Here is a 23447-nt window from a genome sequence, read left to right on the forward strand (position 1 = left end):
GCGCCGCCACACCTCTCTGCAGAACGCACTGTGAATCCCCGGCGGCAGCAGGCCTACATCGCCCCAACCATCGCTCAAGCACCATACTCTTTTCCACACAGCAGCCCCAGCCACGGTGCTGTCCACCCTCACCTGGCCACAGCACATCTCCCCAGCCAGCCCCACCTCTACACTTACACCGCCCCTGCTGCTCTAGGCTCTACTGGGACCGTCGCCCACCTGGTGGCCTCCCAGGGAGCGGCCAGGCACACTGCCTACCCAACCAGCATCGTCCATCAGGTGCCCGTCAGCATGGCCCACCGGGTTTTGCCATCCCCAACTATCCATCCAGGTCAATACCAGGCACAGTTTGCCCATCAGACCTACATCAGAGCATCTCCAACTTCAACCGTCTATGCGGGATTCCCACTGAGCCCCACTAAGATCAACCAGTATCCTTTCCTCTAATTGCTGAAGAGACAATGAGCGAGGGCATAACTAATGGGGGAAAGGCAAGGCACTGCTTTTTTACACCCAAGAACATGACCCAGAAGTGGGGCAAAAGGGAGGACCGGGCAAACCCTGCAAGGCAAGAACTTGAGAGGAGAGAAAACAAACGCGGAAGGGGTGGCACGGGAAGACCTAGTGGACGTTTTACAAAAAAGCAACAAAGACTGATCCGATTTCTCCGAAGCACCCATCCCACATTGCGCTCCACGCTTGCCAGAGGGGCCGACTACACGCAGACCACGTTATGTTCCTTTCTTTCCAGGGGGGTGGCCTACTGGAAGGTCTTATATGAATAATTCTACGCGTAGGACCCCGGAGTTGAAGTTGGAGCAATTAGCCTTCACCAGGCTTTGCCCACCTGTTCACGGGCACACCGCGCAGGAAGAGAAAAGAATCAATGAAAACCAGGAATGGAAAATAAATAGTTTTACAGAGGAAAGCAAGAACGTAGGAATGGATCGAGATTCTCGGGGGGCTGTGGCCCCTTTAGTACTGTAACCATAGATCTTTACCTTATTTTAGTTTTCAATGATGGAGTGTGCAGGGGGCCGGGTGGGGGGGGGGGGACGAACGCTGCATTCACCGATACATATTCAGTCCAGTTGCTGATGATCACATTGTGGGAAAGAAATTGTGCACTTCGTTGTGAAATGCTGGCTTCATGTGTCATCTCTTTGCAGTGGTGTGCTGTCCCTCTGCTGCTGCAAATGAGTGCCATCATTTCAGTGTGTTAGTGGTAACCTGTTTTATTGGCAGGGAGGAGTGACTCCAGCAGAGGCGTTGCTAGGGGGGTGGAGTCAGGGGGCCATAGCCCCGGGTGTTTTGGTTGTAGCCCCGGATAGTAGTGCAGGGTGTACAACCAAAAGGCTGGCTAGCCCTGAGTCCCGCCAGTCTCGGCATTAGCGTAGCCCCAGATGTTTTCTAGACCTAGCAACACCCCTGGACTCCAGAATCTAATGCTGACACTTTTAGTTTTACAGCAGACTAATGGCTTTCTCCCAACCACCCTCTGTTTGAATGCCACAGTACAGTCTCGCGAGGCACAATTTTCTCACACGGGAACTCCAGATGAATCTAGTCGAACACCGATGGAAGCATTGTGTAGCCCCTCCTTGTTGGCTGCACAAAAGGAAAAAAGGACACTAAACAAATGTGATGTAACGCTGACAAGTAACCTTGTGATCCTCTCTACGTGGGTACGTTCTGTCTGGATGTACGTTTATTTGTGTGTTGACGCTGCGTTTGGATGTCCTGTGTCTGCTTACCTGGTCACACGTCCCTCTCGTGTAGTGCCTTACAGAATTTAAGATCATCGCCCATGGGCTCGGAATTCTCCTGCATGCTTCTACAGTGGACAAGCTGAGGCTGGGCAGAAGAAAAAAGTCTCCCCGTGTTATGTTGACTGCGACTGGGTGATTTATCAATGGGTGTCGGCAATGCTGGCATACAGCTTTTTCGATCGGGCCTGGCATTGAGAAGGTTGAGGGATGGTCCCAGTGCCTGCTCGTTGATCTTTAAGAAGCTGTCGAATCTATATCTTCATTCCTTAGCTAGGCATCAAGGTGGTGGCTGGCACGCATGCTTGGTTATCGGTGGGGTCGGGTGGTGCATGCTCGGAAGATTCCAAGGTCATCAGTTTGAATCTGGTGAATTAGGTCCACTTCTTAAAAATAGCATGGGAGAGAACCCCTTTTCCGTAACCACACATTGCTCATGCAATTCTCGCTGCCTGGCCCTTCCAACACAGTCACTACCTCTCTGATCCCTTCCATCTCTTGATTGCTTCCTTCAAAGGCACTGTTCCAGTCTGCCATTTTGCTCAGCTTGTTCCCCATCTTGCACAACTGTGGAATCCTTATGCAGCGTAATATTAATAACGATGAAACTGCGCTGCCACACTTCGGATCCACAGCACCAGGCACAGATTGTGGAACGTGTGATTATAGGCACCAGCCGACCATTCAGTTTGTGGTGCACGCTCAACAAGCAGTTGGATCATTATTAGTATAAAAAGCTGACGTCGCCGGCTCATAAACAGTCATAGGTTGCACGGTGTACCCACGCGCTAGAAATGTCCCCACTCAATGAATAATGAAAAAACTGCCAAGGGCTTCTGTCTGCAGGGATCACATCCCGGCCTTGGGGACTCTGGTGCATTGTACCTTGTGTCGCTGTCACAGCGAGTTGGGTCCTGTTTTATTTTCACTTCACAGAGTCGAGCACTGGGTGCAAGGGGGATGCTTCTCAATTATCTCCAACATATTTTCTCTGATGTCAGACTTGGGGTACCCTTAGCAGGCCGTGGCAATAACCCAGGGCCCTAGTTCTCCATCAACAGATAATCATGCGAAATGTTCTAACATCTGGCAGGCGAGACTGCCGCTTCACTCTTAGCTCCATACATCACCCAAAACTATTTGTGCGCAATGACACCCTGAAACGTCACTTTATTAGCCATTGGCTTTTTTTCCTATCCAACCATTTATTGATTTTTTGCAAACAGGCCGATTTCTCCTCTTAGGATCAGTTTACCAAACGCAACATTCCCAAAGTAGTAGTACTTTTGTGTTTGAAAGAAAGGGTTAACCTATCCATTCCATGGCCCATAAGTTGCATACATACTTTGACTCTTACAACCTTGGTAATGACTGAACTGGGGAGTCCACTGAACCTCAAATTCTTCTTTCCTTTCAGCATGCCACCAAGACCTAACTCAAGGGTTCGACACACGACTTACTTGTCACCCAGCTTCTCCATCACACAGGACACTGGGGAGTGCTGTTCATGTGTGATAGCATTCGAGATAACCACTCCCGTAGGCTCTATGAGAAGGACTCAAGGCCACTCGACAAGAAGGTCAATCTCTCTATGGTCACCAACTTCGCCATTTCAATCATTCCATCCACAACTTGGAGGGCTTTTGTTTTTTTCCCCAGTTATGCAAGATCACTTTGAGTCTATTGGATAGTTCATTCTGTGGCACACGAAACCCCTGATCCCTGGTGCATTGCCCAGCTCGTGGGCAGGTGGGCAGGTTAGAATAGTTCAAGGATAGAAGGTCATTGCATGTGCCGGCTTCCGTCATATGTTTCGCACAATGTGACCAACCTGGCTGCTTTTTAATTTGGTTATAATAGTCGGCTTGATCTTGCTTACTTGTTCAGTGATCTCAGAGAATTGAATGCATGGAACTTAAAGCTAACTCAGACCTTCTTTTACATGATCCATTCATGAACGGATCACTTTTGTAAAGTGCTGGATTTCCATCGATTTGGATCTGTTATGCTATGTTGATTTATACCGCGCACCGCTACCACTCGCGAGCTGTCTCCAGGCCCTCCATATCATATCATATATGCAGTGCTGCCGCTTTTAGTTGCTACCTTTTTTATGGAGCGACACCGATCCCAGGCAGCTGTTGCTGCTGCTGGCCTGCCCTGCTACCTTTCACTGCTACTTTCCACTAATACATTTCACTGTTGTCATTCACTGCTAGTTTATTTACAAGTGAAGTTTATTCCCTATGGCCAAATGTAACCTTCTCAAAGCATAACATAGAATATAATCTACATGGTTGATGTACATGAGGGGCTCTGGATGCTAAAAGTAAATCATCTTTATTCAACCCCGGGTAAGCTACATTTAGCCATCAATGTCTTACTTAGAATGTAGCGCTGGCATCATAATATTCATGCAGTAGCTGATGGCCACATGAAACGACCCACCGCATAACATTTCTTCCTGAAATCACCAGCCAGGAAATGGCACGGTGAATTTATATTCCCGGGTCCATGTTTCAGATATTGTGGGGCAAAATTACATGAGTGTGAGTTTGCAAAGATGTTCCTCTATAGCTGCAGCCCCTATAGCAGAAGTGCAATTTTATTTCAAGCCCCCCCCCCTCAACATTTGGGTATAAAAAAATCCCAATCTTCACCTTGCAAATCTCCCTTTTAATCTCCCTTGCATATATGTTCAAATAAAGCTCCTGCATGGAGTGGATAGCAGGGGGCTTGTAAATCTACATAGAACTATATATAATCATTGATTATTTTTAAATCATTCTTTCTATTGAAACACAGAAAATATTCTTGAAGACCAAATTGTATAGCCTTCGACCTGCCAGTGTTCATCTTCCCACCAGTTGGCCAGGTGACAGCAGAATTAAACTCCCATTTTCCAACATTGAATAGCTAGTGAATCAGTTGTAGGCATTGGCAATCAGCAGGCAAAATCACAGACACTCAGTAACATTCTATATTTTCAGCTCATGTTTCCAAGTTCACATCCATTACCTGCTAGCATGGAGTAGGCCTCTCCAAATAGCATCTTTCGAGGATTCCGAAAAACGGTCAGGCTGCTTGCGCCGCAAATGCCGGAACCAAATAGGACAGACAGGCTACATTTCATGGCTTAAGCCTCTAGCACTGGCTCAGTCATGTAACCACTAATCCTCTTAGCAAAGGTGCTCCGAACCAAGCAGATCACAATGGGCTTCATTACGAATTTGGCGGTGCAGGATCAAAGTGGAAATAATTCCATTACCTCAATCTTTCCAACACTGCCAAACTATAAGTTTGGCAGAATTACCGGGTGGTAGTACCGCCGATTTCTGGAGGTAAAGTGGAGGATCTACCTCCAGCTTGACCCATTCGGTAATTCCACCGCAGGTAATTTCGCCAAAAATCCCATTCGAGACCTATGGACTACATAAAATGAGGATGCATAAAATGAGGACTTACACTACCAAACCGTGACTGATAATCCTGCGCTTTTACTGCCAGAGGTAATACCGCCAGTGGCACTACCACTGTACCAAGTGGCGGTAATGGTAATACCATTTGGTGGTATCTCTGTGGTGTTGCCGCCGAGATACGACCAAACTCACAATGAGCCCAAATATATATGCTTCAGACTTGGCTTAAGTCTCTTTTCAGGTGAGACCTTAATGGAAAATTAATCCTTTTGTCACCTGTTTTTATATAAATTCAAAGCCTAATTTACATTCATGCAAATTTTTAGAGCAGCAATTTCTATCTACTCTCTGTAAGCTTCACTGCAGGCCTAGCCCGTAATAATTGTGTCATCCGCGTATGGTAGAAAATGTACGGCGATCCCTTGTACCTTCGGTGCAAAAGATCTAGAGTTCTCGCGGAAGGCCAAGTTAATACAATCTAAACACAACCAAGAATGACACAGATCCCTGCTTTAGACCACATTTTATCGATATATTCCCCAATTATCGGTACTAATCCGACCAACTCAAACATAAGAAGGCTAATGCCAAAGGGCTATGTAGTCTCAGAATTTGGTATGTGGTCCTGTAAACATAAACAAGGAGCAATCAGTCAGTTATTCTTGGGCATAGGTCAGAGTAGAAGAACTACATGTCACCCTTGAAATACAAACTGATGGGGACAGCAAACACCTACTCTTGCTTTTTTTGGTGAGCATATTTTCATGCCTAACTTGTCTGTGAGGCTTAGCCTTTGCCATTCTACAATCCATGTTGAACTATGTTATCCAGTTTTAAATTCTATATTCTTGTCTGTGTAGAAGGGTGGTGGATGACCGACAAGCTTCCGCCCCGATATAATGTACTCGGCCATCTGGAACTCAATCCCGGTAGAGGCTCGAAATGCCCTTACCTTCCTCCAGTTCCACAGCAGACTAAGAACGTGGCTCTTTCAACAATACCTGCCAGACGAATACAAATCCCTCTCCCCCTTGACCAACAATACTGCATTACTGTATAAAATGCCAAGCCCAACTCTGGCACAATCCTTTTGTAAAGCTTTGGGCTGCTCTGTAAGCAAAAAAATCAAAAAATAAAATATTAATTCAATGATTTCCACACACCCTTCCAAATAATCTCCAAATTATATTGACACATATCAAGTTAGATGTTAAATACTGACCAGCTTTTTACCAGGGCATTGGCCAATCCCTTGGTCATAGTTTTTACTTCCACTTTTCACTGCTTTTCTTTGCTACCTTTCCCTGTGACCGTTCACTGGACCCTTCAACTTCTGCCTTTCTCAGAGACTGTTCTCTGATATCTTTCTCTCCAACCTTTTATTTGTTCCTCTCTCTCTTCCCTTTTACTGTTTACTTCCAGTATTCCCATTAGCAGGTTTTTCAATTACATATATTCCTGTAAAATGTCATTGCTACATTTTCCTGCCATCTGTTAATAATACATTTCATTGATGTCTCCTTCGACAACCTTTCACTGACGACCTTTATTGATCCCTCTCACTGTAATCTTTCACAGCCATTGTTCACTATCCTCTCTCTGCCACCTGTCAATGCTACCTTTCTATGATACTTTCCAGTGCGTTTTTTCACCGCCACTTTTAGCTGCAATTTTTCTATGTCACCTTCATTGCTACTTTACACTGATGCCTTTCAGTGCTGTCTTTCACTGCCGCTTTTCTCTGCACCTTTCTCTGCCACTATACAATGGCAATTTTCACTGCCTTTCAGTGCTGTTTTTAACTGCCACTTGTCTCTGCCACCTATCTCTCGCAGCCTTCCCTGCTTCCTTTGGCTGATCCCTTTCAGGGATGTTGTTCTCTGCCACTTTTCTCTGCCACATTTCTCTTCTAGATTGCTCTGGTATGTCTCCCTTCCAGTCTTCACGGCTGTCTTTAGTTGGTACACTTTGTCGGTGCATTGCTCTAGTACAATTCACGGCTTCCAATCACTTGTAACTTGAAGGGTACTTTTTGCTGCGACTTCACTGACATCAGACTTCCAGACTGACGCTATATTCAAAACCATCAGTCAGGAATGTAAAGAGCAAGAGCCAAAATAAGGATTCCTTTTCTGAAAAGAACACCTCTAGAAAGAAGAAAATCTGTGGGCTAAAAAGGTGAATCCCCTGTCCAAGGTAGAGCGGGGCAGCGGCGGTCAAGCTATGTTCTGAATGTTTGCAAAGTCTTAAAATATCAGCTGTCTCTCCCCTTCGCCTTAAAGGGGCTGCAATGTGACTATGCCCGCGTCAATGCCATTTAAAACGCCAATAAAATAAGTAAGGGACCGGGGGTTGTCACTCGACCACTGGAGATGCGGGGGCATACTGACCTCAGCATTCCATCTGAGCTGTCAAATGTCCTTGGATAGCAGGAGCAGATGGCCGGGAAAGCCTCTATCTCGTCACATAACAGCACTATCGTAAATCTAGCAGCACTTTTCAGCTGGCCCTGTTAACTCGACAACTGTCATAGCCAAGTCCATCACCAATCCTCTATCTACCCTCTACTTCCACTCAGCCAATCATAACGCAGAACATTGGCGTGCTCCACCTTTGCTTAACCGTATCTTTTTTTAAGGTGAAAAAGCACTTTGAAGCTTCCGCAAGGCAACACTGATCGACAATGAAAAGCTCATGAATAAATACATAAAATAAACATATTTCTAGATTCTAGGCATTCACTTGTTTGGTTGATTCAGTTGAAAGTGAAGAAATAAATTAGCAGATATCATGGAGTGACATCACTACCAAGACAACATCTGCTGCATCCTATCTCGGGAGGATAGCCCAGGGGCAACGTTGTCGCCTTGGAAACAAGACGACATGGAGCAACACGGGTTCGATGCCTAGGTCCACGCTTAGAACCCTCTGGCTATTAACCGCATTATAAATAACCTATCATATCATATCCAATTCTAGATGCACCTTTTCCGAGATGGGATTTCAAAATACTGCATCATTTTCACTAAAAGTTCTTAGTAGAGAGAATCAAGCATTTAAACCTGTGTCCACTGAAGGCCGGAGGTCATGGGGTCCATGAGAGAGCCCTGAGCATTCTTAAAGGTATCAGCAGTTTAAAGAACAATAATATCCCTGGAATTAATTATTATAGATTTTGAGCTGGGATAGGCTGAAGAGCAGGGAGGCGGTAGCATTGCTCAAAAGGCACAGTCGAATACATTCTTTCTACAGAAATCAATGTGACTGCATGAAACAGTCTCAGAGCAGAAGCGCTGGAAGGAAAAGCAATGCATACACAGCTGGAAAAGCCTGGGGAGCCTTTTTTAGAGGAAAAGTGTTAGTAACGCAGGAGGCCATGTAGGATCGGTGTATCGGCAGTAGACTGGGACATAAGCAGGCTAGATAGACATTGACGTCATCAAAGTCTTGAGCTTGAACATTTGACAAACCTTTTCTTGCTGTAAACAAAGAATATTTAAGACAACACTATGAGAGGACACAACCTGCCAGGCTTTAAGGTGACAGTCTGGCAAGCGGCCGCCTTGACGTATAGCTGACCAAGGCCCAGCTAGAAAGACCTAAGAAAAACAGGCAAGGCATTCCTCGAATCTCTGGTGCTCGTGCTGCTTAAAAGAAGCTGGTCTAGTTCCCTCACACCGCTGGCATCTGTACCATTTAAACACAGATCTGCTCACGCCTGTGCCTTTTTCTACTATTTTAGCATGGCTCCCAAGCACAAACAGTACTAATTAAACAGCTTCTGTAATAATTAAACAGCTTCTCTCAGAGAACTACCAAATGGCGTCCCTCTAGTCTCCAGCATCTGTACTACTCAAACCCAGCTATCCTCACACCTCTGGCGTGAGTGCTATTAAACCCAGCTATCCTCACACATCTGGCGTGAGTGCTATTAAACCCAGCTATCCTCACACCTCTGGCGTGAGTGCTATTAAACCCAGCTATCCTCACACTGCTGGCGTGAGTGCTATTAAACCCAGCTTTCCTCACACCGAGGGCTTCTGTAATGCTTAAATACAGCTGACCATGCACCTTTAGCCTCTATATTGCTTAAACATAGGGCCTCATTAGGAGTTTGGAGGTAACCATGGCGCCATTAGCGCCATGGCTGCCTCCAAATCCTTACCGGCTCCGCCCTGGTGAATGGAGCTATTACCGCCCCATTCCAAGGTTGGCGGGGGTGGTAATTCCCCATTCACCAGGGCCCTTCCCCATTCCCATTTGAGCCCCCATAGGGCTCAATGGGAATGGGGAAGGCGCTAATAACGGTACCGCAAATTGTGGTACCGTTATTAGCACCAAAGTCCCTTTGCGGGTCCCGTCCTTAACACCTGGTAAAACCAGGCGTTAAGGGTGGACCCGCAAATGGAACTCTTAATAGGGCGGTAAGGGATTACCGGTACTGGTAATCCCTTACCGCCCACCTTGTAATGAGGCCTATAGACTTCGGAGTGAGCGTGAACTATCGGGAGCCGGAGGTCCCATACGTTTATTTTTACTGTTAATAGTTCCTCCAATTTTTACAACCATTTTCACCATTCCGGAATCATCCTTTTTTTAAGTTGTAGCATACCTCTTCATGCTACCACCCTACGTCAGTTACAGCTCAACTGAAATCGGTTTGCCCATACAGTAACGTATCGGCCGGAAAGGGCTCTAGCTCTCTTCATCTTAAACAGGGGTTAAAGGGGGAAGTCGTGCTAACACTAAGAAGGGACCTCGCCTCACACCCCATCTCCTCTTTATTTTTGGAAAACCTACCACATTATGTCACGGTAAATGCAGAGACCTAAATTGATAAGGGACCAGGCCTCGCGCTCTGAAATACTTTCTTATGAGCGCGATAGAAATACAATATCAATTCAAATCAAATTCATAAGGGATGCTACTTTAATATCAGGTGGCTATGTGGGGTGTGTTCCTTCATGCCACTGGACACGAGCGGAGTTATAGAAGGAGGCTCACGACTAGTTGCTTCGGTGTATTGCAGTGCACTCCTCCTCTGTGTGTACTTCAATTAAAAGTCTGAGCAGGTACCAGGTGGCTCAAAATTGATTGGCTTCTGGACAAAGGCATAGTGATCAAGCCCCTTGTAAGAATCCCCTGTGGACTGCAATAGAGAATTCAGCTTACAGTTCACTGCATCATCTTCCAATGCATGGCCGCAGAGCAGCTCGCGCCTAACTCAAGGATAGCATCACACAGTATAGGCCAAGATCGAACCTTTGCTTTATGGAGGATCATAGACTACTCATCCGTACGCCTCTGTCGCACCAGATGAGATCAATGAGATCAGACTTTCAGACATTGGACCAGGCTCTGGAATTAGCTACCGAATTCCATTCATGACACTGCACGTGTTCCTAGTTTCCAGCCCCCTGTTGAGGCAGCTTCCTTTCGTGTAGGTGTTCCAGCGGAGTTAAGATGAGCGAGAAGAGGTGAAATTAAAGTTACATCTGACTGAGAGAACAAACAATAAAGAAACAATACAGGGGGCTGCCTTGTGTTGCCCTATTCACCCACTTGCATGTAAACCTGCTCTAGCCCTAACCTTTAGGCTTGAGTTGCACTCTGCTCCCACCTACCTCATGCCCCACGAGGCCACAGTCCTGCTACTTGTTTTTGGTACACTTCTAGAACTGCTTAAACACTGCTTTTGTCACAATGTAGGACCATAACCACTTAGGTGTTGCATCCCTAGCACCTTTGGGGTCTGTTCTACATAGTCATAGCTTCCCCATATTTCTGGCTGCTGTGCTATGGAAACGCAGCTCCCCTCCCGCATTTGGCTTCTGTGCTACTAAAACACAGATTTCCTCACACCTCGTGCTTCTCTACTACTGCCTCTTTACTTCTGAACTAAGCACAGCTTCCATTGCAGCTCTGGCTCCTGTAATGCTTAAACCCAGATTCCTTCACACGTCTGCCTTATCTGCAATGAAGGCATGGCTGCCCCCGCACCTCCTAGCCTCTCTGATAATTAAATAGATTGCCTTGCACCTCTAGCTCATGTAATACTAAAACCCGCCGCACCTCCCATCTGTGGGTTCTGTACCACACAGCTCTCCTCACACCTCTGGCTTCTGTACTAAATCAATACAGAACCTTCCCATCTGTGGCTTCTGTATTACTAAAGCACAGTTCCCCTCACACCTCTGGCTTCTGTAATGAATAAATACAGAACCTTCCCGTCTGTGGCTTCTGCATTACTAAAGCACAGTCCCCCTCACACCTCTGGCTTCTGTAATGAATAAATACAGAACCTTCCCGTCTGTGGCTTCTGCATTACTAAAGCACAGTCCCCCTCACACCCCTGGCTTCTGTAATGAATAAATACAGAACCTTCCCGTCTGTGGCTTCTGTATTACTAAAGCACAGTTCCCCTCACACCTCTGGCTTCTCTATTACTTCTGTGCAACTTGGAGATCGCTCCCTTTTGTACCCTTGGCTCCTGTGCTAATTCAATGCAGCTTTCCTTGCATCTCTGGCATCTTTCCTGCTTAAGCACTTCTTTCCTAACCCTATTGGCTTCTGTGCTAGATAGCGATAGCTACCCTCAAACGCATGGCATCTCTGCTGCTTCAGCACTTCTTCCCTTGCTCTCCTGGCTTCCGTGACTCTTAAATGCAGTTCCCCCTACTTTGCTAGCTTCTCTACTACTTAGACACAGCTTCCCTTACACCTACAGCTTCTGTAATACCTATACATGGTTCCCCTTGCAGCTGCAGCCTATGTATCACTAAAGCACAGCTTCCCTCACACCTCTGGCTTAAACACTGCTTCCCCCAGCATCTTTACTACTTAAGCATGTCTTCCCTACACCTGTTGGTGTCCGTGATACTTAGAGATGGATTCACTCACAGCTCTGGCTTCTCTGCTACTTAAACACCGCTTCCTTTGCACCTCTGGATTCTGCAGTACTTAACTACTACTTCGCTTGCATATCTGTGCTGCCTATACACAGCATCCCTTGCTCTCTTGGCTTTTGTAACATCTTAACACAGCTTCCCCAACACCGCTAGCTTCTGTCCTACTTCAGAACAGCTTCGCTCATGCCTCTGGCTTTAATATTTTCACACAGCTACCTTCGCACCTGTGACCTTTGTATTACTAACACGCAGCTTCGGCTTCTTTATTATTTAAACACTGCTTCCCTTGCACCTTCGCCATGTTCCTACTTAAGTATCTCTTCCATAGACAAGATGGCCTCTCTACTGCTTAGAGATTGCTTCCCTTGCACCTCTGATGTCTGCTACTTCAACAGATCTTCCTTTGCACTGGTGCCTTCTGAACTACTTGACCATAGCTCTCCTTACATCTCTGGTTTCTGTGCTATGAAGACTCATCTTCCCTCAAAACTGTATGTTGGTGCTACTTAAACACAACTTTCCCTGCACCTCTGGTTTCAGTGCTACTTGAACACAGGTTCCCTTGAAACTCTTGCATCTGTACTGTTCAAACACAACTTCCCCCACATTGCTTGCTTCTGTACTATTTAAGTCCGGCTTTCCTCACACCTAAGTCCAATGACTTAAACACCGCTTTCGTTGCAGCGCTGGATTCTTAACTACTTAAACACAGCTTCCCTCCTCCATCGTCTGTGCTACTAAAACACACAATTCCTCATATATTTGTCCCATAAGACTCCATGGGATGGGATTGCCGAAATCATCACCACCGGTAGTACCGGTGCAGGTGATTCAGGCAATGATTTAATATTTAGTTCACTGACCCTACCGGCAAGTTTGTGTTTCCCCCGTCTGTAAAAAATGCTGGTGCTGGTATTATCATCATTTATTCTGGCATTTTTTCCAGACCGGGGACCTTGTAATGAGGCCCTCTGTCTTCCTATTTCATAGAGAAAGTTGCTACTATTCGTGAGAAAATTCGATCCTCTGGATTAACGATGGAGGATCCGGTGCTGCAGCCACCTGTGAGTGGCTTGTCACATGTGTGGTCTGTCTGTCCTCTCTTCTCTTCAGCAGATATCATTGCTGCTACCAACAGAATGAAATTGCTTCACCCTTGGATCCTATACCGTTTGCCATTCTGAAAGAGATCATACCGGCTCTTGCCTCCCCGGATGCTCAGGCGATCAAACGTTCTATTGCATCCAGCACTATTCCAACTGCCTTGAAATACGCTCCGGTAATTCTGCTTCTTAAAAAGCTTCTTTGGACTCTGCTGTTACTGCTAATTTTGCATCCATTTCATTGCTTCCTTTTTTAAGGAAGCTCCTCCGAGTCTTTAGTGAATCCCTTACTTAGTACTTTTCTTGAGGAGTTTTTCTTTTTTGAACTTTTTCAGTCTGGATATCAACCAGGATGCGGTACTGTAAGCATACTGTTTCAGTAGTTGATGATCTGGCCAGGCTTTATGGTGTATGAATTTTATCCCTCTTGCCTATTCCCCCCTTGTCTTGATGCACCTCGAAACACACTTTTTGCTGTATACTGCGCATTACAAATAACCAATAAAAAAAACTAAAATGTGGTGTCAATGCACTTATTTTGCTTGATCTGTTAGCTGCATTCAACACCATCGATCATTTGGTCTTGCTTGAGCATCTGGCGGGGGCAGGGTTGTCAGGCCTAGTCTTGACTTGGTTTAGTTCTTTCTTAACTGACCAGGCAGAATTGTTGTCTTTCTTTTTTTCGCTCAACACCAGTTCCTCTTACATGTGGGGTTCCTCAGGGATCGGCCACCTTTCCCATCCTGTTCAACATTTACATCCGGCCCTTTGCGAAGCTCATCCAGTCCCACAGCTTCTTGTTTTATTCCTATACGGATGATATGCAGATCATTGTCCGTCTTGATCTCTCTCAAGCCAAGGCTACTTCTCATTTGAGGACTTGTTTGGAATCTGTGGGTATCTGGATGAGCAGCACTTGGCTGAAGTTGAATGGTGATAGAACAGCGGTGTTGGTGGTGGGTCCTCCCTCGGCTGTTTCTTTGTGGACTCCCTTTTGGCTTTCCTCACTTGGGCCCTTTCCTTCACCAATCTCTTTGTTTAAGGATTTGGGTTTTAAGATCTCTGCCTTTTTGTCGGCCGGAGTCCGAATGAGTGCTGTTGGCCAGGCTGGTCATTACCATTGCGAGGTGCTTTGTAAAGTCTCGACTTAGCTTCCATCTCATCTAAGAATGATTGCTTTGCTGGTTTTCGACTCTGTAGATTATTGTAATTGTCTTTTCTTGGCGCAGCCTGCTTATCTTATTAAGCGTATCCAAGTTCTGCGGAATTTGGCTACGTGGATAGCACCACAAACTCTGTATGGAGCTCATGTTTCTCTGATTCTTCGGTCACTTCAATCACCCTGGAATCCGAACTGATTCATTTGAAATCTCTTTGCATAGTTCATCGTGCATTTCACGGTGTGGGTGCAGTTCTGCCTCTAGACACCCTCCCGAGCACTTCGCTCGCAAGAGGCATACCTTATTCAGATCCCATATTAGATTCTCTCAGATTGGGGGCTGGGCATTCTCAGTGGTGGCAGCTAGGCTGCGGAATCAACTTCTGTGCTCACTTCCGGGCTATTGAGGATGACCATCTTTTCAGAGTTTCTCTAAAAATGTATCTTTTTTTTAATTGAGTCAGGATCTTTTGCTCAGTCTGCTGTCCTGTGGGGGTCGCCTCTAGCACCAAGGTGCCTTCTGGTGTACGTGCGCTTTAGAAATAAAGTTAACATAACAGTTGAGAGACACTAGTTCAATGCTGGTTTTAACTTTGCATTCTGGGACTTGTAGTCCTGACTTTATCATGGGGACATTCAGGACAAGTCCCAGAATGCAAAGTTAAAACCAGTACTGGACTCTAGTCTCCCACATGGAATGCATAATGGTGGTATGTATGCTCTTGCACCCTCGACTTCTCTAACACTTAGCATCCCCTACAGCCCTAGCTTCAGTACTACTTAAACACAGCTTTCCTCACAATGTGTGCATAAGTGCTACATAAGCACAGGTTCCCTTGCATATCTGTCTTCTGCAACACTTAAACGTAGCTTCCCCTAAAGTGTAGCTTATGTACTACTTAAACACAGCTTACTACGAAACGCAGCATCTCCCACAGCTTTAGCAGATTTAGTACTTAAGCCCTGCTTCCTCTTCACCTCCATCTTCTCTACTAAAAACTAGCTCCCCTTGCACCTCTGGCTTCTGTGCTGCTTAAACACATCTACTCTCACACCGCTGGCCTCTGTACTACTTAATCACAGCTTCCTTCACACCATTTGCATCTGTATTATTTAACCGTTTCTGTTGCTCCTCCGTCTATAGTACATACACACAGCTTTGCTCATACAATTGGCTACTTAAGCACGACTTCCCCCACATCTTCTCTACTACTTAAACTCAGCTCTCCTCGGGCTTCTGTACTACTTAGTCACATCTTCTCTCAAACCTCTGGCTTCCATCCTGATTAAACCCAGCTTCCATTACATGTCTGACTTCCATTACCTCTCTGGCGTTGGTACTACTTAATTACAGCTTCCCCCACCCCACTTATTTTTTACTACTTCATAAACGCAGCTCCCCCACCTCTAGCCCCTGTAATACTTGAACACAGCATCCCTGTCTTTCAGTATTAATTAAATGCAGTTTCACCCACATCTCATGGAATCGCATGGGGCCACTATAGGTTATAGATACAGTGGAAGCTGTGCATGGGTCTAAGCCTTGGAATAGAAGTGCCTGCTGTAGTTTATAGATCCCACTGATAGAGCGGTGTGGGGGTCTGGTCCTGGAAGAATAGGTGGGGTCACTTCAGACTAGGGTTATACCACCAGACATATGTGTTGACCGTTGTGTGCTCTTGCAAGAGCATGGCTGATAAGTTATAGATACTGTGGCAGGTGTGTGTGTATCCGAGAGCAGTCTTAGAATAGCAGGGCCCACCGTAGGTTAAAGGTTCAGTGAAAGACCTGAACATGGGTCTGAGTCCTGCAATAGGAGGGCATCAGTAAGTTTTAGATACTGTGTCGGAGCGTTGTATGGGTAGAGTAGACTTCGAGTAGCAGGTCTGCTCTCCCTCAGGCATTGAGTGGCATGTGTTTTCCAGGCCTGGAACATCAGGATCTGCTCTGTATTAGGGTTGCAGTGAGATAGGTTTGTGTTGGCCACATTTCTGAAATAAGAGGGCTCACAGTTGGTAATGGATAGAGTTGTGGAGCTGTGTGTGGGTCCGAGATCTGAAATAGCTGGAATTCAAGTATGGCTGAAATGGGATGTGTTGGGAAAGGTTTCATTGGACACAGCAAAGACATTGCATAATTGAGGGGGGAAGGGCTATGTCAGAATTGAGTTAAGGTGGCAATATTCCATTGAGCCACCGTACTGGCAAAGCGAGTTCATGAAAGACACGTTTGGTGGAAATGCTTGGCGGCTCAGCACTCTTTGGGGAAAGCTGCTGGCCAGGAGTCGGAGGGTTTGGTAGAGCTCGATGGGCCTCTCAAGGCAGGAGCTGTATGCCTGGGTTGAGCTACGACATAGCAAGCTCTGGGGCAAAACTAATCTGTGATAGGACGATGTGTCTGTTGTCAAACTCACAGCACTGTACAGTGGCAAAACCTTGCGACTGAATCACAATTAACCACCTGTGCAAGAGAGCTCAGGCAAACAGGCAAGTCCCTCTCAAGGGACAGGCTCTCCATAAGCAAAGCCTGGGTGAGATCGGCACTGATGTGCACTGTAGATCGGTGCAAAGTGCCACCCCTACAAAAGCCTGAGGTTTAGCAGAGCCGATTTGAGCGGCCCGGATGGAGGTGTGCATTGTCTCACCACAGATTTGCCTGGTGCTGCAGGCCACTATTCTGTGCATCGTCCGAGCTGAGTTGGGTATCAGTACTGGGATAGCAAGGTGTGCTGCAAGGCTTGGTTAGGTTCTGATGTAGAGCTGTGTCACAGTCCTTAAACCGAGTTGCCTGATCAGTAATGAGTTCCTTTGTTGGAGCAGAGTGTGTTGTTCCAAGTGCAGGAGTAAAGAAGTGTCCCACCAGTAAATAAGGAAAAACCTTGGCTGAGCTTTCGCAGATGCCATGGAATGTATCAGCCTTTGTGTTGCAGGTGAAGATGTGGGTGCACGTGTCAGACTCTAGTACTGGAGGAGTAGGGTGTGGTGCAAGTGAAGAATGAAAGGCATGTGTATTTATCAGCATGGAAACTGAAGGGAATTCTGCATGTGAGGGGCGCAGTGTTTTAGTTGAGTATTACTGGGCCCGAAACAATGCAATAGGAGCCAGCGGTTCCTGTGAGGAGTCGGTTGCACTGGCCCAACTCTGCCCACAGTGCAACTGTAGAGGAGGGTGCTGCTGGTGAACATTGACGTGTGCTGTCAGAGCTGTTGTGGGTCCCTTGATCTCGTCTAGAATGCAGTGCCGCAACTGGGGATTGAGGTGCATGTGGCAAGTGTGCAATCAGAAGAGGAGGTTCTGAAAGTGAGGCTTTCTGTGCATGTGTCGCGGTCTCCATTGAAAGAAAATAGGAGGTTCTGCAGGTGACGATTGAGGTGCATTGGGGAGCGCTCTAGTGTTGGAATTACAAGGGGTATCTGAATTGAGGATTGGGGTGCATGACGGTAAAGCACTAGCGGTGCTTGAAGAGAAGATTGGGGGGGCTATCGTAAAGCACTAGTGATTGAATCATAAGAGATGCTTGAAGTGAGGTTTAGGGTGCATTGCTGTAGAGATTTGGGGCTGGAATTGCCAGTAGTGCTTAAGATGAAGACTGAGGTGCATTACAGTGAAGCACTGGTGTTAAAATGATGGGGCACTCGAATCGAGGGTTGATAACACATTGGACGATCCATTGTGAGCCACTAGTGCTGGACCGACAGAAGGTGGTCAAGGAGAGGGCTGTGGTGCATTGAGTCTGACCGTCGCCCACTATTGCTGGAAACACTGGGGTCTGGGCAGGTAGGTTCAGGTGAGAATGAATTCTTTTCATTGGCCTAGCTATACTGTGCACCATTAGTGCTGCAATAGCAAGGGGTGCAATGGAAGTGTATCGACCAGGCTGTGGTGGACTTCTTGTACTGGAATAATGGCATGTGCTCCAGTGACAATTGTTTTGCATTGGTAAGAACTTTGTAGAGGCCCTTTAAATTGCCTCCACACTAATTCCTCCCATTTATAGCCACGCAGAATGGTGTTGTGGAAAGTGTAGGAGAGGATGATTTTGCTGCTGAAGGCACCAAAAGATCCTTGATGGAACGTGCCATCTGCTGTTTATGGTGTAGCAACAGGTGGCTTCTTTGATACAGGTTCCCCCGAGACCTTCGTTTTACAATCAAATATATTATGGGACTTAAATGTCAACATTTCCATTCAGCAGAGGAAAAAAACTAAACTTATTTCAGCCAAGCCTGCATTTGTCCAATCCTGGCAGCAGGTTACGTAATGTCAAGAAGTCGAGCCTTTTACACAACTTGTGAAGTTCCATTGCAAAAGCACCTCACAAAACCTGGTGACCCCTTGGCTCTGACGAGCTTTCTTCAGATCATAGTCTGCTTTGGTCCCTAGTAAACATCAACTGAGCACTTTTTAATAATAATAATAATTTTGCATTTATATAGCGCTACTAACCCTCAGGTATCTGAGCGCTGCTTATTATTACCCACGGTGTGTGGGGCTCATTTATCGACCTCGGAAGGATGAAAGGCTGAGTTTGGCCTTGCCGGGATTCGAACCTGCATTAGCAGGCTCTGCACGGATGTCAAAGCGAGCGCTCTACTCGCTGTGCCACTCTGGCCGCACCATAAATTGCCAATATCCAATATGCAGAAGGCAATCATTGTGTTGATTGAGGTTGCTGCGATATGATTGCAAACCAAACAGCAGCACTCTTCTTACTTTATTTGTTGCTTATCTATGGCTTGGGTATTTGCAAGGACATCTTTCAACTTATGTACCTGTGGTCACAGTCCCAGGCTTGCTAACATCAGAATCTGCATTAAATAGTGTGAGCCACTCAATTATACCTACTCATCTTCAGACCATAGGGATACAAACCTCGACCCTCAAATGGATACAGTCCTTGCTGACCAGACACCAACAATATGTCCACCTTTCACTTTCTAAAACATTCTTGTCCATGGAAATTAGAATGTGGAGACCTTCAGTCCCTCGGCTGTTCCCGTTATTCAATATTTACCTTACCCCATGGGCTGAGAATCGGATCATGTTTTAGCATAGGTCACCCAATTCAGAAGCTCACACCAGGGTCAGCAGCTCCCTAATTGTATCTGAACACTGGATGAGCCTAAATGTATTAATATTGAATCCCTCAAAAATGGGGATCCTGTTGGTTGGCCATAACACCTGTCTCCAGCATAATTGCCTGATTGTCCAATTCCTCTAGATCTGTACATAATCTAGGAGTTTGGATTGAGGAGGACCTACTGAGATAGCTCTGTCGAAAAAAAGGGTTTCTTTAATCGTAGGCTGCCAACGGGACAAATCTCCCCCTTTCCCAAGTCAGTCTGGGCAGTAATTGCCTTCGCATTTTCACACTTCGATGAAGCAAATAGTATTTTTGGGGCTCCCACTCTTTTTATTGTACAGACTGAAGAGTGGACAATGGCGCTCCACATCTTCTGACGAGAAAGCATAAGTATGGCCTATCTCCCTGGATCGACGTGCGCTACATTGGCTGCCAGGTATGGCACTACTGGAGTTTAAGAATACTCGTTTAGCAGCCCTACAGATAAGGGGTGCATCAGACACTTTGACCCCAAAAAATATTGAGTAAAAATACTCCCAACAACAAATAGGAAATGGACAAATAGGAGCCTGTCCCCCTGTGACCCACACGGCTCCATGCATGTTTCGACCAGTACTACACGTAGAGCCACAGGAGGAAACTGTATTATTATTATTACTACAGCCTGTTCTAAAGTGGCGAAACTGTATCTTTTAAAGTGCATGAATAACTAGGTGCAAAGAAATATTTATTTAAGAAATCTGTTGTACATTGAAAGCATATTTGTACTCCCTTATAAAATTCTCTAGTTGGGAATGGGACTTCTTTTTTAGTCCCCCAAAAATGTTACTCACAACTTTAACATATAGCAAGTACAATACACCCACTTCAAAATCTTTTCTGGAGCACTCTGCATAGGGCTGTTTATGGCTAATGCCCACAATTCCCGAGGAAAGGGTTGACTCCCTATAGTCCCTGTGGACTGTGTCCTCATCTGATTCATCTTAAAAACAATGAGGGGCCGTCCCTTGTAAGCTGTAGCAACAAAATTATGCAACACCTTAACTTTCAAGTTGAGATCTATTTATAATAATGTATTCTTTAGGAACATCTCAAGACATTTCTCTTCCATTGTGTTGTGGGATTGAGATGTGTTCCATTCCTTTCCAACGCCTAGAGGCAACCACTGGACTGTGATCGTTTGCCCAGTAGAAGTAACAATAGCTTTAATGTGTACTGGCTTTAATATGTCAGTGCATCAATAGTATATCACAAGCAATGTCGAGTAAAGGGACGTTTACCCTAAAATATACACGCGGAAGGCTATCCACGCATGAGAGTGCCTGTTATGTGGCCAGCTCCCATTCCATTGCCTTTTTGTCCTGAATTCTATTTTAGTCCATTTTTCCATGCATATATTCATTCTCACAGTGTTCTAATGGTTACATTGCTGGATGCAGAACAAGGAGTTTGTACTTCTTGTCATGTCTTCTCCCACTTGATCAAGTGGTCTGAAAGGCTGCCTCCTCTGAATACCAGTTTTAAGCCCCAAATAGAAATAGGTGGGCACCCCACAAACGCCTAATCTTTAACATAGATCCAGGCATTTCTAGTGGGGGGTGAATGGCTGCTACCTCTTTTCTTGTGGGCCATACTTGTTCAAAAGTCTGTCAAGGACATCCTCTGAACTGACCGTTTTACCGTCCCTTAGCTTGGGCGTAGAGAATTGGGTTTTTCAACTCCCTCTGTGACATCATATCACAGACTGGATTCTTTTATACTTTTCTATTTCTCTGCAATCTCTGGGCTTCTGCAATGCAAGCAATAGAGCATCTTATTCCCTTAACATTTGTCGGACCAATACACAGTCTCAATTTCTATGGTGTTAGGGCAATCACCTGTCCCAGGTTTCAATCCCTTCCTTCCTGTTTCCCACAAGGCTGAACCCAAGATCTGATGAGGATTTGTTTCTTTGGCTCTCCATCATGGGAAGTTAGTTTGGATATGGCCATTCAGTATTTGCACATTGGCAGCGTGTTAGTTCTCCCCATCAGAGCCACATGTCCAAGCCAAAGGACTCCAGCTTGCTTTATAAATAAAGGTTGCAAAATATCAGCTAAACATGCATGACCTCATACTCAAGGTGTTGGACGAAAGGCAGAAGGGCAGGCACTCTGGCTCAAGAGTAACAATTGATCTTTCTTAGGGTAGTTTCCAAAACCCTGCCCCCAACATATATGCACCATAACTAGTCAATTCATCGCCAATGAGGAGAAATGTGGATTCCATGGGAAGACACGTAGTCCCACAGAGGTCACACGCCCTGTTTGCCACAGAGTGCCCAGGACAAATGTATGCAAAGCCACGACATTAAAGCAATACATTATTTTAGTTGCATGCAGCATCTTAGTGTTTCCCTGCTCGATACAGAGGACCATAACCGGACAAGGATTTACCTTGCAGTTATTCGGGACTTAAAATGGTGTGTGTGACCTCGCCTCTCTGCCAGAAAAGTCTTTGGACTGTGTGTTTCTGACAGGCCTATCAACAATGAGCAGTCTCTTAAAGGTGGAAACATCTGAGCCCTTGGGTGCTCTTGGAGAAGTGTCTCTGATTAACATTTGTGACCCAATTCTAACTTTTGCAGAATGGGACCTTCCTGCGGCTCCGCCGAAGAGCCTAGATTGGAGGATCACAATGTCTGCCTCTTTGTGAATTTGTTCCCATTCAGGCCCATCTGTGTCCTTGTTGGACAGATAATCTGAACCTGTGGCATAGGGTTATCCGATAGGGTTGATGGAATTTGTGACTCCCGATTCATGGGATCTCTCATGGTATCCTAAAAAGCACCTAGTCAATCCAAAAAAATGGTGCTTTCTGAGCTCTAACTTTGCTCTGACATTCAGCAATATTAGACAATGCATGAATACGTAATAGAAATATGTGCCCACAACTCATAAGCATCAGCAGCCTACGAGCTAGTTAGAACAACCCCCACAAACATCTGTAAAATAAGGATGCCACAGACCCTTAACCACCACTCTCTATGCATCTCCTGGTCTCCATCCCAATGTCTAGACTTGTAGGCCCCGGGGAAAAAGCTCCCCTTCCACAACAATTCATAGCTACCCATCCTATCATTCAGAAAAGACCTAACAAACCCACCTCTGTAAGTTACTGCATCCTGCCCTTGATGTCCAGAGAAACAGTATTGTTTGCAGTGTGTGCTACCAGGGCTGGTCATTGGGCCTGCCCTTGATGTCCATAGAAACAGTATTGTTTGCAGTGTGTGCTACAAGGGCTGGTCATTGGGCCGGCTCTCGCCGGATCCGAGATCTGGCACCAGATGTGTAGCCGGATCTCAGAATCCGGCCAGAGTCAGCCGCCCCAAACCCCTGCTCTGCACTGGGGAGAAGAAAAATAAAGTGCACGCGAGCAAACTGTAACTTCCTCTGGTGACCCCATGCAAGAGGTCACAAGAGGAAGTTACAGTCCTCAGCTACGACTGGGTTTATTTATTTATTTATTTAATGTTTGTCGGATACATGGATCCGGATTATTTATGTATCCGACAAACATTGCATAAATAAATACCCCTATTAACATCACACACGATTCAGCCACCCAACTGCTTTCAGAGAGGAGCTACAGGCGCTGTGCTGGGTGTGGTTCAAGTAAAGCAAAACTTTGCTTATGGTGAACAGAAATCACTGTGTTTGAATAGTACCCAAGGGGACGTTTTTTTGAATAAAAATGTAATGCAAATTGTGCATTTTAAAGAATATTTACTCAGCAACACTGGTCGAAACTATTTTACGCATAGTGAAGTAATTCATCACCAGTGCCATGGAAGTGGTTTAAAGTGGAATTGATATATAGTTTGGAAAAGAAGCAGCATGAAGGAAATAGGGCCGTTTTAAACTATTATTTTGGACATTTCTTTTGATCAGAGGTCAACTGTGAGCTCCGCCCCCCCTTAACCCTGCCTCTTCAGACACCGGCCCCTGCCCCAAACTCCACCCCAGGCCCT

The 23447-nt window shown here is 45.8% G+C and overlaps 1 protein-coding gene across 5 annotated transcripts in view; it reads left to right on the plus strand.

The window, feature by feature from the left end:
• The window catches only part of HIPK2 (homeodomain interacting protein kinase 2), a 668258-nt gene that overhangs the window by 640144 nt on the left and 4667 nt on the right, over positions 1-23447 (plus strand). For all 5 annotated transcript variants that reach the window (XM_069628730.1, XM_069628733.1, XM_069628732.1 and 2 more), the window contains exon 16: positions 1-23447. This exon is cut by the window's right edge and continues 4667 nt beyond it. In XM_069628730.1, coding sequence (XP_069484831.1) covers positions 1-447 — 447 coding nt within the window. In that variant the 3' untranslated portion in view covers positions 448-23447.

This window comes from Ambystoma mexicanum, chromosome 12, assembly GCF_040938575.1.
Source record: "Ambystoma mexicanum isolate Mex_15411 chromosome 12, UKY_AmexF1_1, whole genome shotgun sequence".
Lineage (NCBI taxonomy): Eukaryota > Metazoa > Chordata > Amphibia > Caudata > Ambystomatidae > Ambystoma > Ambystoma mexicanum.